Here is a 16,498-nt window from a genome sequence, read left to right as displayed (position 1 = left end):
GCAGAAGGTTAGCAACAGAAAAGCAGAATGAAATATGCAGGGTCATGAACAAGGACACCATTCAGGTGCAGACTGATGTCTAGGCGTGGGTTTGGCAATGTAAGAGCAAAACAATCGAATTACAAAATCCTTGACATTTTTTCTTGCTAAGCGACAATAGGCATAAATCACCATCATGGATTGAAACAACTTGTTCTCATTGCATTTACAAGAACAATTGTTAAGTTGTCAATCGTCTACTTGCTGATCCTGACATTTGTGACCAGGGAATGATTTGTAGCAAGAAAAATGACACCCTGCATAGGGCAAGCAGACAGCCGGATGTTTCTCATCAACAACCCGGTTAGTAATTTCATTTGCAATGTAATAGGAATGAGGCTTCAGTCATCAGTTCATAGAGCCAAGTAGCCTACATCTTGAATACATGCCTTTTCTACACAAAAAGAAAGGAAAGGAAAGGAAAGGAAAGGAAAGGAAAGGAAAGGAAAAGGAAAGGAAAGGAAAGGAAAGGAAAGGAAGAGAGACTACCAACTTCCTGCTTCTCATCTTGTTCCTGTTTTGTCTCTTCCTGCATTCATACTAAGGATTAGTGCGGCATGTGGCCATTTTTTTAATGGAAGAGTCACCACAAAGTGACTTTTCCCCATTTTCAGGTGGGATAGATGTCATGGGAAAGAATTTGTTCCTCAGCTTTTCAGCAGCAAAAGAGAGAAAATGGCCAAATTGCACTCTATGCCCTTGCCTGAAATTGATTTATGTTTCCCATGATCTCCCAAGTTTATACACCTTTGCACTGATGCTTCTAGTTTATTTCATCCACCACACTTACGGGTGCAGTTCCCTGGTATCCATCTTCCCCAGTGTTGCTTGTAGGGAATTCTCCCTGCCAGATATTAGCATAGTGCCGACCACTTGGGTGAAGCTTGTTTCCCCAGGGGAAAAGTCTGTTGGAAAAAGCACAAGCAAGTGTTATTCAGGCCAACAGTAGGCTGCTTCTGGCTTGGAGATGAGAGAAGGTTCAAAAATGAGATAAAAGAGTGGCTATGAATTTCAATGATAGTTTTATAGCTCCCAATGAAGCACAGAGATAAGTGCTTTTAATCCATAAGAAGTAGGTCAAAAACATGTACCCAACATTTTCTACCTTTGTGACAGTTTTTGCAAGGCAACATTTTAACATATCAAAAAGCAACACTGTTGATCCTATTACCCAAAACGTATCTCTGAAAAGAAACAAGAACTGGGAATCTAGAACTCTTATATAGTTAACATCCTGGGGGTCCAGATGAACAGGATATACAAAGCAGAATGTAAGTCATACGAACAGGAGATTAAGGCTGCGCTCTTGTTTACAAAAAGGGGACACTGTATTATCCTTCTGATTTAAACACAAAGTGGCTTTAAGAAACAGAAGCAATAATGGGATTAAGTTTGGAGATTTATACATCATGCCTAAACGGCAGAATTTAACCACTCCCTGGTATTAGGAAATGTTAAAATGTGTATGAGGAAGTCCCTTCACAGTTTAAAGGAATATGGGAAGGGACTGGGCCTCGAATGACAATCCAATCCAATTCCTTTCCTCTTTCCCCTTTTCACAGATCCCCATGTGCATTTATTAAAGTTCTATTATGTTGATGCTTCTGCATATAGCTGTTTACCATCAAATAGAAAAGGCCATTTCTAATATGGCAGCTACTTCTCCCCATCCAGGTTTTCCAGGAGCTAGAATAATCAAAAGTCCCTTCATCACAAGGTGATAGGTGGGAGGAGTCTTCGTTAGTTACAAGATTTGTAGGACTCATATTTAAACTTAAACAATCTAAGTTATTAGGGGGCTGCATGTTGTCTATTTAGAAGGTGAGACTAGCAAGACTTAAAGACCAAAGGGAATATATAGGATCAACTTAAGGAAGCATATACAGTGGTACCTCTGGTTACGTACTTAATTCGTTCTGGAGGTCCCTTCTTAACCTGAAACTGTTCTGAACCTGAAGCACCACTTTAGCTAATGGGGCCTCCTGCTGCCACTGCGCCGCTGCTGCATGATTTCTGTTCTCATCCTGAAGCAAAGTTCTTAACCTGAGGTAATATTTCTGGGTTAGTGGAGTCTGTAACCTAAAGCATATGTAACCCGAGGTACTACTGTATAGGAAAGGGCTTTCTTTGTTGTTTTTGCTTCCACTTGCAAAAAGGAAAGGATCAAAAGTAAAGAACCTATTCTCAAGGCCCCCTCGACAGCTATATTCCCATTCAGCCTCCGTTGGTAGCCGTTTTCCTGCCCAACTGCAAAATGCCACAGCGTCATTCCAAGAAACATGAAGAACTGGATGATCCATTCTGAAAGACAAATAAAACAAAAAACAAAATGGTGTGATCAAGGGCATCAGAGGTGCTAACTAACCTCAGCACAGGTCCTACACAGTGAAACACTAAGAACGTCACACCAAACCATGAAACTGCTTGACACAAAAATGTACGAGCCCACCGAAGCATATTAAACAAATGCAACCTGCCTATTGCTAGTATTCCCCCTATTAGGCTCAAGTGGGTAGAACGACAGAAGACAACACGAACATACAAAGATGACTGGAGGAAAAAAGAAAGTGAAGCAATGGCTCAGAAAAGCGTGGAAGGTGGAAATGGCAAGGGAAGTAACAAAACTGATTTTGGCGTATATATGAGCAAAGTAGAGTCACTGAAATACAAAGGAGATCAGGTACCTAAAGACCAATATGGTGGCACTTTTTTGAAGTGTTATTCAGACCTTTGGAAACCACTTTCATTTTGTGTGCACAACATAATGTCTAAAACGATATGGCAAACAATACTCTGATGAGTTGTAAGCAATCTTTGTTGAATGCTCATCATTATCCAAAGTTGCTAGAAAAAAGAATGGGACATTGAAAAATTCATTTTGGGTTGAATATACGTAGCTTAATAAAACCATAGTTAATTAAGCCAGGAAATACAGTGGTGCCTCGCAAGACGAAATTAATTCGTTCCGCAAGTCTCTTCGTCTTGCGAGTTTTTCGTCTTGCGATGCACGGTTTTCCATAGGAATGCACTGAAAATCAATTAATGCGTTCCTATGGAAACCGCCTTCCCCCGACCTCTTCTGGCTGGTGGCATTTTAAAATCGCCCGGGACAGCGGAGGACTTCTCCGTTGTCCGGGCGATTTAAAAGCCCCTGGGAAGGCAAGCAGGGGGGACAAAGACTTTTGCCCCCCGCCTGCCTTCAGAAGAGGTCCAGGACAGGCTTCGTGGACCTCTCCGCAAGCAGCGGGAGCGCTCCTTGCGGAGAGTTGCCAGCGCGCCCAGGCTTCGCGGCCCCGCCGCCCAGCTTCGGGACATCGTTCCGATGCCAGGCGGCGGGGGGAGGCTTTCTCGCCCCGCCGCCCGGCATCGGGACGATGCCCCGAAGCCGGGCGGCGGGGGGAGGCGTTCCTGCCCCACCGCCCGGCATCGGGACGATGCCCCGAAGCCGGGCGGCGGGGGGAGGCTTTCCCGCCCCGAAGCCGGGCGGCAGGGGGAGGCGTTCCCGCCTCGCCGCCCGGCATCGGGGCATCCTTCTGAAGCCCGGCGGCGGGAGGTGTCCCCGCCCCGCCGCCAGGCTTCGGAGGAGGTCCGAGGACAGCGGGGAAGACGAGCTGCGCTTCCCCACTGTCCCGGAGATTTCCCTATGGGCTGTCGTCTTGCGAAGCAAGCCCATAGGGAAATTTGTCTTGCGAAGTGCCTCCAAAACGGAAAACCCTTTCGTCTAGCGGGTTTTCCGTCTTGCGAGGCGTTCGTCTTGCGGGGCACCACTGTAGAAGTGCACACTCCCCCTGTCATCCCTCACCTGACTTCCTTCATTTGTGCTCTCACGTTGGCCCAAATCTGGTTGATCTGCAACTCTACATGATGTCCCAAATGGAGATTTGTGGTTTAATAATGTCCTGTTTAGTCCTGTTTAACAATGGTCAAATTGCGGTTTGAGATCCTGGTTTAGTAAGCAGACATTAAACCACAGAGGAGGCAGAGGGAGTATGTGTGGCATTCTGACACCCACTTCTAGCTTAATAGATTATGTTTTCTTCAAGAAGAAAAGCAGGAACATTACGTCCAATCCAAGCCAGAGAGTTGCACCGCTAACTTGATTCACAGAGAGCAATGACGTGTGCGCATGCCACAGGACCAACCAACAGTAACCAAAGTGCATTTAGCAATGCTCACTCATCTCTCTCCTCTGATTCTCCCCCCTTCTCCAACGCACACACACACACACCTCCCTCACATGCGGACTACATGTTGTGAGTTTTCACCAATAAGATAATGGTCTTGCCGAAATAGTTTGTCTGAATCTCCCTTAGCAAACAACATTCTCTACACGTCACAAATTCAGCAACCCATTTTATTCATCTGTATTTGGCTTCTCCTTTTTTCAGGTTTTTATAAAACCTACAAAGGAAAGTATCATAGAACGCTGCTCTATAATAAGAAAGTGTCCTACACTTCTTATTATAGAATACTATTCTGGAATAGCATGCCTTTGACCTGTCCTAGGTCAGGATGACAAACTTCCAGAATGCAGTAGGAAGAAAGGGAGCAGCTTTCTAGAACTGTTATTTAGCACTAATTTTGACCTCTTTTTTTTTTTTAATTAATTATCTCCTGGCAACTGGTGTAACTATTTTTGATGTCAGTTCATTCTCATTCCGTCCCATCGGAGAGCAAGTGACGGAATTGTCCTGAGGAGCAAGCATCAGATGATATTACAGTGATGTGGTTCTTGTCTTAAAGGATTTGAAGAATACGCCAAGCTTTGCCAGCCCTGAGGGGGAGAATCTGATTAATGCATGCTAATGACAGACTCAAGGCCACTTCATTTGTTGTAGCATTCCGCAAAGCGATTCAGGTAAGAAAAATAAAGGGTGCACATTGTGGTTACACATAATAATAATGGAAAGGGGTGCAGGGAGGAGGGAAGGCCTAAATTTTGATAATAAATGAAGTAGAACAAAGCTTTCCATGAATGTTTGAGGCCTTTTAGGTCATTTTCTGCTCTTCCATCCCTCTTCTCCTGCCTTGCAGAAGCCACTTCCAGCTCCCTTGGCTTTTTGTATTTTGACAATATAAATGAGATTTGTTACATACTTGATTTAACCTAATAAAATAGTCTAACAGAAAATGTACCTGTGAGGCAGCTTAACAGCTCACATTAAAATTGACAAGCAAAAACTAATATAAAAATACATACAATAGAGCAAAAGCATACCATTCAAAGTAGCAAATATGAAGAACCCAAACAACTGTGACACAACTTTTAACATATTCTACAAACAGCCCAAAAAAATCTCAAATATGTGTTCTTGGTGCTGGGGATTAGGAGTGGCCTTTTTATTTTATTTTAGTTACAGATAGGTAGCCGTGTTGGTCTGCCATAGTCAAAACAAACAAAAAAATAAAATAAAAAAATAAAAAGATTCCTTCCAGTAGCACCTTAAAGACCAACTAAGTTAGTTCTAGGTATGAGCTTTCGTGTGCATGCACACTTGGTATCTGAAGAAGTGTGCATGCACACGAAAGCTCATACCTAGAACTAACTTAGTTGGTCTTTAAGGTGCTACTGGAAGGAATCTTTTTATTATTTTATTTTATTTTATTTTTATTTTGTTTTTATTTTATTTTATTGATTGAATGAATTTATATACCGCCCTATACCAGCAGGTCTCAGGGCGGTTCACAGAATAAAATCAGAATATAAAAGTTTCTCTTAGGGTTTGTTTTTAAATGTCCTCTTTTTATCTGAAGTCGTATACATTTTTAAGTATTTTTTGCAGCCTTTCCCAGTTTGGCATTCTCCAGATGTTTTTGGCTACAAATCTCATCAGCCCCAACCATCACACCAGGGCTGATGGGAATTGTGGTCCAGAAGGTCTGGAAAGCCCATGGTCTGCTGTTTTCATAGCACACCAGAATCCTTCACCATATTACAGTACTCCCTGGTACAATATGGTAGCTTTATTGGGGAGAAATGAAAAGAAACCCTGCATGCCCTCCTCAAATACTCTGTAAAGAACATGAGAAGGCTATAAACAGAAAATAGGTTCACAGATCCTATGGTACTCATAATTCCTTGCCTTGTGCATCTATAAAGCAATGCGTATCAATAGGTTAATGCTGTTTACTAGCCATGGCACCATGGTGCCATTTTTCAAAGAAGGTTTTAATAACACACAATGAAATGTTTTGTTTATGTTTATTATTATTATTATTATTATTTAAGCAAAGAAACGCTTCTACCAATGTTCATGGGGGGGGATGGAAGAAAAACATGGAAACCTGAAAGGAAATTGATAGGTCAAATAGCAGGAAACCAAATACCCTAGAGATCACATTACTCACAGGGAGATGATGTACTTAAGGGCCCTTTCTCACTAAGTGTTCAGTATCTGGGCACAGATGTCGATGAGCAAAGTATATGTACCCTACATCAATTATGGGTACAAATGGCTTTCAAAAACTGCTGCTCTTCCTTTTAAAGGACAGAGCAAAGCCCTCTACCTCTCTTTAAAAAGCTGCATTACACTGACCATTACACTGACAATTACTCTGCATTACTCTTTAAAAAGCTGCATTACACTGACAAACTGGAACGTGTCCAGAGGAGGGCAACCAAAATGGTCAAAGGCCTGGAAACGATGCCTTATGAGGAACGGCTAAGGGAGCTGGGCATGTTTAGCCTGGAGAAGAGGAGGTTAAGGGGTGATATGATAGCCATGTTCAAATATATAAAAGGATGTCACATAGAGGAGGGAGAAAGGTTGTTTTCTGCTGCTCCAGAGAAGCGGACACGGAGCAATGGTTCCAAACTACAAGAAAAAAGATTCCACCTAAACATTAGGAAGAACTTCCTGACAGTAAGAGCTGTTCGACAGTGGAATTTGCTGCCAAGGCGTGTGGTGGAGTCTCCTTCTTTGGAGGTCTTTAAGCAGAGGCTTGACAACCATATGTCAGGAGTGCTCTGATGGTGTTTCCTGCTTGGCAGGGGGTTGGACTCGATGGCCCTTGTGGTCTCTTCCAACTCTATGATTCTATGATTCTAAATAATGTGGCTTTCATAATTGCTGAAATGTAATCCTTAATTCAAAATATCCAGTGAGAAGCAGCCTTAAATACCACTGCTGAAACCCAATACCTATCTGAGGCTCACCTGTTTGAGATATTAGAATCAGGACCCTCAGGGTGCTTCCAGTTAGCTCCTTTAACAGGCAGCCACCAAGGAGCAACAGCCACCTAAAACAAAACAGGCAAAGAAAGTGTTGGCAGCCTATCAGAGGTCATTCAATAAGGAAGTTATCATTGGCAGTAAAAAGAGGGGTAGGAAATGACTGGTGCACATTTTTGACTTAGTGGCAGTTAATGGTCCGTTTCAGATAAGTGTACATGAAACGGCTTTCGAACAAGCACCTTGCCTGTATGCACAATTACTTTATGGAAGCTGTGATTTGTCCAGGAAGTCTCTAATTAACCATAGTTTCCTGTTTCATCCAAACAAGGAAACTATGGTTACTAGCTTTGGAACAAGCCAGGATCATAAAACCGTACTTTGATGTTAGACTATTGTGTGGCCTCGTATAAAACAGCTTCCTATGTTCCATTATCCTCTTCCGTTGATCACCTTTGGGTTTCTTTTCCGCCTTCCTCTGTCTGAAATGCTACACCGCGAACGTTTTCTCCCATTTGGAAAGCTTCCAGCAGCAGTCCCAAGAACATGGCTGAGTATACGTCATCCAACCTAATTCCAGTTGCAAGGGCTCAGAATATCCATAAAGCCCTGCCTAGGGATTTCTTACTAACCTTCCCCACCCCCAACATGTGTGTAAACATCACAACAACGTCCCAGTTTAAAGTTTTAGGTATTCCACCATTGTAAAAGCTTCAGGTTTTTCAGTCATCAACAAGGATTAGAGCTTTAATCTCTATTGCTTTCGCCCGTATTATGTTTCTAAAACTGAGAAGAAAGCAGAAACAGGGGGAGGGAGCATGTTAACTCCCTGGCTGCTGGGCTTCTTGTTGCCCAGGGCCTGTTGTTTCCCAACCCGTGCTACTCCAGATCTTGTTTTTCCTTAAATAAAATTTGAAAAGTGCAGGTGCACAAATGACAGGGGGTGATGGGAGTTGTTTTCCAACAACACCTGGAAAATTCCACATTGGCTATCCATGCTTTTTTACATGTGGGGATGCTGTGATGAGATCCAATTCATACTCTGCACTGCAATAAAGAGAAAATGACAGTCACCCATTGCAGGTAAGCCAAGTTCCAACGTGAGGTACGTCCACAATTCACAGGACAGTGCCTCTGCCGAAACAATGTCGCAACCTCAGAATGAAAGCTTCCAAGTGCCTATTAAGTCAATTATTTTCCAGCATCCTCTAAGTATGCTTCAAGCTGCTCTGTTCAAAATAGAGTGAGCTGCCTAAATCTTACATCCTTCCCCAAAAATTCTCAGAATGCTGTAAAGCTTCTAATTGTTATAAATCTAATTAGCCTTTGTACTAATGAGGTAAGAGATATAAGAGCCCCAGATCATTTAATACCACAATCCTTCTCTTGCAACCAAGGGGATTAATTGCTTTCCTAATACCTTGCATTCTCATGCTTCGGATCAAAGGAAATGTGTTCTACAACAGAAGCAGCAATACGTCGGAAAGGGAAAGGGTTGGGGCAGAAACCCAGATGTAGGGAGTATTGACTAGAGAGAAAAACATGGACTTCACTGTGTTCGACTCTCTGTAGAAGGGCTCTATAGATCAACAGACGCAATCCTCTGCTCCAAAGATAATGTATTCTGCACCTAAACACTTTCTGCCTTTGGTACTTTTTGAGTAGTTTTGGATGTTGCCCTTTCTGTATTTGCCCTAATCATTCAGTCACAAAATAACAATTGCAATCTGGTTAATAAGCAGATAGATTTTTTTATTTTCCTGCAGCAATAACAAAAATCTTGGCCCTGTAGGTTTATATGATGATGTCTTGTAGGGTCAGGAATGATGTCATTTAAGGCAGGGGTGGGAAGCTGTGGCCCTTCAGGTGTTGTCAGACTCCAGCTCCTAACATCCATGAGCACTGGCTATTCTAGAAAGGGCTGATGGGAGTTGGAATCTGAGAACATCTGAAGGGCCCCAGGTTTCCCACCCTGGCCTTATATAAACTTAAGAGCATTGGGCTGTGTAGTCTAGTGCTGACTAACAATGGCTCTAAAGCAGGGGTAGTTAACACATGTCTCACAGGCTATATCTGTCCCCCCCAACCCCCAAACTTTGTGCCTGGTCCCCTCAATGTCAAATAAATAAATAAATAAATAAATAAATAGCAGCCTTTCTCAACCATGGGCCCCCAGGTACTGGACTACAACTCCCATCATCCCTGACTCTGGTCCTGATAGCTAGGGATGATGGAAGGTGTAGTCCAACATCTGGGGATTGAGAAAGGCTGATACATGTGATACTGTGAGGCCAAACCAGGTTTTGTGGCCTTCAAGTCTCCCACCACGTGCCATTATGTTTTTAATTTTTTTAGAAAACTTACTGCTTCTACAGGTCCCCTACTGGGATTCTATGACCCAAAAAAAAAATTTGTGACACTCCCAAACCCCATTCAAAATTTGTCATTTTACAAAATGGGGGGGGGGCTCTGTTTAATAATGAATACATGATAGAAATATTTAATAATGAAGGAATGATAAAGACATTATTTAAAATACAGTGGTACCTCAGGTTAAGTACTTAATTCGTTCCGGGGGTCCGTACTTAACCTGAAACTGTTCTTAACCTGAAGCACCACTTTAGCTAATGAGGCCTCCTGCTGCCGCCGCGCCATCGAAGCACAATTTCTGTTCTCATCCTGAAGCAAAGTTCTTAACCTGAAGCACTATTTCTGGGTTAGCGGAGTCTGTAACCTGAAGCGTATGTAACCTGAAGCATATATAACCCGAGGTACCACTGTAATTGGAAACCTTTGGAAGACAGCATTCAGAACTGCAGCTTTTGCCACGCCCATAAGTACACTTTGGCTACACCCACTTTTGATATGCAGCCTCTGGAGAACCACATCTGCCCTGAAGATCTCTCATACCCAAAGTGAGAATCAGACCACCAAGATGGGCTCTTTCTCAAGATTTAGCAGTGAAACAACCTTCCCAGGAAAAACCGACATCAATGTGCAGTTACAACAGAGCCTTCCAACAGACCCACTCTGACCCAAGTGGAGCCTGCATTTATAATCAACCTGTTTTAACAACAGTGGGAGCATCAGACAGCAACATGGTGATAGCACAGTGGCAGAAGTGGCGCATCAATTTTGAAAGAAGTAGATGGAAGACTACAAAAGAAGCTGGGAAACACAAAGAACAAGGTCCCAGATTTGGGGGGAAAGGCATACGATGGGAGTCACTTGTGGGATTCTGTGATAGGGAAACTGGAGCACAGATGGTGCTTTGAAGATGCTATGGGGTTGCAGTAAGTTTTGACATGTGCTTTGGATTCTCCACTTGGGTTCAGGGTACCAAGTTTGAAAGGAAAGTAAGGGTAGATACCGAAGTATAGAGGAGGCTTCCGGTCTACCTCAGCGTCATGCTTTCTGATTTAGTGGTCTTCTCTCTTTACCCCAGATTTTCAGAGACTAGGTGTGACTACTGAGTGGTGAGACAAAGGAACTTATCCATACTCAGTTGCATTCTCTTACTCCTTCATGTAGACCCCACAGCTGAAACTTGGCACTGAAACAGGTCCTGCTACTTTGCCCTGGCTCAAATTAAACCCTGCCTCTGTTCGGGTCTTGGCATATTATTGTGACCGAGTCCTGATCCATTAACAAGCACAGGCTCAAGATCTCGGAGGGAAATGCTTGCATAATTGCAAATGCAGAGATATGGTGTGATGCGTGGAAAATACCAACCAGAAGCCTATATCGTCAGAAAATAATGAAGAAGATCTTTGGATTACAAATCTGCGAAAGATGAGAAAGATGAGGAAGGAAGTCCCTGGAGTACTTGGAATACTGGAACTTAAAAGAATAAAGAAACATGATCGGGACTTCCTCTTTGAGTATGGGAGAGCAGCTGACCTTTTGCAGCAATTGCTTTTAAACATTTTGGATGGAAGAAAATTTGATGTGACTGTGACAGAACTCCTTCGAGACCTGAGGACCAACAAAAAGGATTACCAACAAAATCGGCAGAGAGAGACTGACAGAGAATTGAAGGCCTCGGATGTGAGGAATCCGGGCTAGGAACTGTTTTTGTGGACATTTGCTTGGGAAGGGATGGAAACCGGGATAGGGAGGGAGGGGAGAATAGAATTTCAAAATTTTATGATTTTTGTATTTGGCCATTGTGACCTATAATTAATATAATAAAGGGAGAAATTCGTGGAAGGGAAGTTAGGTCGACCTTAGAAAAAGGATTTAATGTTTATAAGAGAATTGGATAAATTAAATGTGGACAAGTAAAAAGAGCTAAGTTTTAAAAATAATAATAATATGTTTAAGATTATAGATAAGAACTTGCTGAACTAATTATCGGAATTGGGATGTATGAAGAGGGGGTGGGGGGAAAGAGGGGAAAGAAAGTAAGGGTATGAAATTGTATATGTGTTGTCTTTGTCTTTTTGTGTGTGTGTGTCTTTATAAAATGTAAAAACCCAATAAAAATTTTATTAAAAAAAAAAGAGAGATATGGTGTGATGTATTTCACAGGCAGAAACCTCCAATCAATCGTTTTGCATTCTTGTGCGTGTGATCAGCTTACAAAACCCACATCACCATGACCATAGATTAGCTCCATCACTGCGCTCGCAAAGAAATCTGTGTTCTGTCGACAAGGCATTATTAGCCTTGCCAAGTCATCAGGTCACGGCCAAGCTTCCTTTAAAATGTTGAAACATAGCAATCTCACTTTTCCGTAAAGGCAGTTTATTTTCTGAAGTTACATAATGCCTAAAGCTGGCAGCTGCATACCAAATACTTGAATTCAAAGCCAAATACAATACACACTTGGGGTAGAGGGAATTGTGGAGTGGGGCAGGGGAGGGAGAAAAGTCACAATTTGTTTCCTCAGTGTCTACCCCCACCCCCAAATCTCATTTAGGGTTTGAAACTTCTTCCAGGAAAAAGAAGTGTGCCCAAATAGGAATGATGGGTAAACAGTGGCGTGTTTGTGTGATTACATATCCATTTATTTACTTCCCACCCTTTGTCATAGTGTCCCAACATGGGCTACAACAATAGAATGCAATATTAAACTCAGTTTAAAACAACTTACAATAACATCTGTCATGGATGCTATAACTGAGATTCCTAGGGATGCAGGTGGTGCTGTGGTCTAAAACCACTGAGCCTCTTGGGCTTGCTGATCAGAAAGTGGGCAGTTCGAATCCATGTGGTGGTAGTGAGCTCCGGTTGTCTGTACCAGCTCCTGCCAACCTAGCCGTTTGAAAGCACACCAGTGCAAGTAGATAAATAGGTATCACTGTGGCGGGTAGGTAAATGGTGTTTCCGTGTGCTCTGGTTTCTGCCACAGTGTCCCGTTGCATCAGAAGCGGTTCAGTCATGCTGGCCACATGACCCAGAAAGCTGTCTGTGGACAAATGCCGACAAGCGCTGCACCCAAAAGTCGCCTTTGACTGGACTTAACCGTCCAGGGGTCCTTCACCTTTACCTTAAATGAGATTCCTGTATTGTAGGAGGTTGGACTAGATGACCCCCAGGATTCCTTCCAACTCTACTCTTCTATGATTCTTCTATGAAATAGAGACTTATTCCCTAAACACCTAAGCCAGGGGTAGCCAATGTGGCACCCTCCAAATGTTATGCCCAGCCAATCCCCATCATTCCTGCCCATTGGGCAAGCTGGCCGTGGCTGACAGAAGTGTGTGTATATCGAGCTTATAACAAAGCACACTTTAATCTGCACTTGAACAACCCAGGCTATGTCTCAGAACAAGATCTTTAATTCTTTTGTGGGCCAGGTTCCACACAGCCTTTGCTTACTGTGAAAGGTCTCAAAACCTCTTTCCTCTCAATGAAACGTTTGTGATGATGGAATGTACTAATGGAGAGACTGTTGCTTGTGCAACGCAATACTTAATCTGATAAAAAAGCTCCATCGTCCTATACGAGGAGAGTTCCTGCTCTTTTATTTAGAGTCAGGACTGCAGCTTGCTCTCAACAGCTGCAAGAATGAGAAACCCACAGGTTGGAGCCTACAGCTGAGGAGACCGCACCTAAAAGCTAAATGAAGGACTCATGTTGCTCTAGCAACTGAGCTATTGGCCTTGGTGCTGAGGCCACCAAAGTATGGACCTTTTCATGTGTGAATTAATACATCTTTGGTGTAAAAGTGTGCATGCAGCAAAACATGTCTACAAACACCAGTCTCCTACAGAGATGCTAGTCAGGGAGGCAGGTGATTGGCAGCAAAACTGGGTTTGCTGCCAATGCAATGTTGGCCGGAGAGGGAGTGGATCCTTTTACGCTCTCTGTTGTCCACCTACAAAATAAGTATGGTAGTAGCCAAAGTTCTTGGGAAAACATGGGGCAAAAAACCCTGCAAGAACATTCCATAGCGCTTTGCTAACTTAAAATATGTCATATAAATCATCAATAGTAAATCTATTTTTTCCCTACAGGTCTTGGGATACTTGCCACAGCTGCATGTTCAAGCTTTACTCTGCCAGAGGTAGGGCTTATAAATTACAAAAAAACAAAACAAAACATTTTGGTCCCTTTACCATTGCTAACCTGTTTACTTTGATAATTTCGATTCTTACTAATGCAAAACTGTCATGTTGTTGCATTAAAAGAATTATGGAACATCGCTGGGGTACATTTGTTTTGAAGCTGTTTACAGACTGGTTATTTACAAAATCATGAAAATACTTCTAATTCCCTTAGGTTGGCAAGACTGCGTGTTCTAAAACTGGAAATGGTTCCAGATTTGAAGAGGAAAATGTCCATTTAAAGAGACATTGTTGCTTTGTTTACCACCCTTTAACTCACAATAGCACCCATGTAATACATAGCAGCTAATGTTTGGAAATCCAAGGGAAGTGCATTTAAGGATTGAGCACTCTTCTCCCTCCCACCCAAAACTGCCATCTTATGCATCAGGAATTAGGCATGCGCACACACACACACACACACACACACACACTCTCCCCACCCACCCACCCACCCACCCATGCACTCCCTTGCAGAAGTGACTGTCTAAACTGCGGTATCTCTCAAGAATGGATATCAAACCTTTTTAGTTTATCAAAGAAATGTAGGCTTTCTCAGTTCATGCATTTGTTCTGATTCAATATAAGATTCATACATGTTGGTAAATGCATGAGCCTGAAGCACACCCAGGGTAGAGTGCGGAGATAATAGCCAAACAGCTTCTTAAGTCTTTTCACTTTGACATCAAAACCAAAGACAATTTACAGAAAATAAAGCCAATAAAATGAGGTCCTATACTCTAATGCTGGACGTGCCTAACAGTAGAAAACAATCCATTAAAATGCCACTTTTTAATAAAAGAAAACGAATGTGGACATTCTGTTTGTCCTGTTTGTTAGGAAACTTTAGTGCCTTAACTTTAGTTATTTCCCAAAAGCTCAATTAACCAAATTGAAGTGAATTCTATTCTCTCACGAAATTTATTGTATTGAATGTTACCTATCAGAAGTAGCACAATCGACAAAAAGAAGAATGAAAGCTGGACTTTTGATTAATGTGACATGTTTTGGCAATTTTTGTGTATTAAAAAAAAACCACTCACAAGGGATCCAAACTTAGATTTTGCAGTTGAAGCAAACCAGAAGTGACCCTGGAAATTATATGACTCAGTTTTTGGTTGCTGATATCAATGGACACAGAAACAGTGCATGGAGAAGACAGTGAAACCACATGTTTGCTTGTGGGCTTCCTAAAGGCATCTGGCTGGCTGCTGCAGGAAACAAGAAGAGAGGCTTAAAAAGGCTTTTGGTCTGATCCAGCAGGGCTTGTCTTATGGCTAATTATATCAAATCAACCTCTTTCATACAAAGAGGTGTTTTCTTCCCAAGCTGCAGAGCTAGCCGCTGCTGCTAAGAAAACCACTCCCTAGATCCAGTGGTTGAGAGGGCCTTCCCCCCCTGCTCCATTTGAAGTTTATCATTAACCACACACTTGGAGCAAACCAAGAATTGTGCCCCCCCCCCAATTACTATTTACAGCACCCTTAATGAACTATGGTTCCCAAAATTGTTTTGCTGGAGGGTGGGGGGGGGGAGTCATGAGCTTTAAAAGTGCGCTGAATAGGCTTTAAATATATTCTGTGTTATCTGCTTACAGTTTCATTATCTTCAAATTCAAGGGCAGCAGCGTTGGTTCTGAATTAGTGCAGGCTGTTGTGGAGCGACTGAAGATGAGCAAACCAAAGCTGGATAAAACAGAGGTTATAATGGTTGGGAGCCCCACAATCTAGGGGGAAAGACTGCCTGGTTCTGGTATCTTCCCGAAATAGTGAGTCCATAGGCCAGACGGTAGCTCTAGGCGAGGGATGGGGAACCTCAGGCCCAGGGCTCAAATATAGCCCTCCAGGCTCTTGGGACTCCCCAGCCACACCTCTCACTGGCCCTCTGTTGGAGCCTCCTTGAGCCTGGATGGAATGCACCCATGAACTCTGACAATGCCTCTTGCTCTGGAGGATAGAGAAGGCTGCATGTGTGGGTAGAAACTAGCCTACTACGGAAAAGGTAAAATTCACATGTATTGCTCTGCCTGCTTTTGCCTCTGGCTCTACCCACAACCAGCATTTGGCCCTAGATGGGTTGCCCAGATGGGTTTGTGAGTTGAAAAATATTTCCCACCCTCGCTGCATGTGTCAGAAATCCAGCTTGTCAGAACACACCACTGTTCGCCTCCTCATTAGCTGGAAGATGAGACACTGCAGTGTAACCTTAGGGTAGCACCCTTAAGGACAATGCCCAAACTGTAGATGTTGTACAACGCAGCTGTCAGCCTCCTAGTAGGAGCAGGGAAGAGAAAAGATAGAAGACCAGAATTTTCTCAGACGAAGGAACATCCCAAGATGTTTACCCATGAAAGGTGGTGGGGTGCCCAGCTTTCAAAGAAAAAAAGAATGGGAAAGGAATCTAAATTGATAGGGAAATTACTGGGGAGGGAGACAGGTAGCTTTGCTGGTGTTGTGTATTCAGCATTAAGCTTCTTTAGTACAGTGGGAAAGCATCCATCCTTCTGGGCAATAATATGGTGGTTTTTTTTAATGTACTAAAAATGGTGTGGGCATTGGGAGAAACTGTTGCCATGAGCACTACCCAGCTGGTTTTAGCATCACTGACTCAGGACAACCTCCACTCATGTCTGCCCGCTTGTCCTCTAACACTATGGAGAAAATTTGGCGAGCATGCTGGGGGGGGGCAGGGAGAGGAAGGTAGAAGCTCCTTTAGTCAGCAGATACCAGTTCACACC

General features: G+C 43.0%; 1 protein-coding gene across 2 annotated transcripts in view; it reads right to left on the bottom strand.

The window, feature by feature from the left end:
- SUMF1 (sulfatase modifying factor 1) overlaps window positions 1-16,498 on the bottom strand; it is a 70,723-nt gene that overhangs the window by 35,840 nt on the left and 18,385 nt on the right. For both annotated transcript variants that reach the window (XM_081853735.1, XM_081853734.1), the window contains exons 4-6: window positions 7,196-7,278; window positions 2,218-2,340; window positions 830-944 (exon numbers count right to left, since the gene is read on the bottom strand). In XM_081853735.1, coding sequence (XP_081709861.1) covers window positions 830-944; window positions 2,218-2,340; window positions 7,196-7,278 — 321 coding nt within the window. The remainder of the gene's footprint in view (window positions 1-829; window positions 945-2,217; window positions 2,341-7,195; window positions 7,279-16,498) is intronic.

The sequence above is a fragment of the Podarcis erhardii genome (genome assembly GCF_964252035.2).
Source record: "Podarcis erhardii genome assembly, chromosome: 2".
Classification (NCBI taxonomy): domain Eukaryota; kingdom Metazoa; phylum Chordata; class Lepidosauria; order Squamata; family Lacertidae; genus Podarcis; species Podarcis erhardii.
The sequence above is the reverse complement of the archived record's forward strand: the minus strand, read 5'-3'. Positions and strand labels throughout refer to the sequence as shown.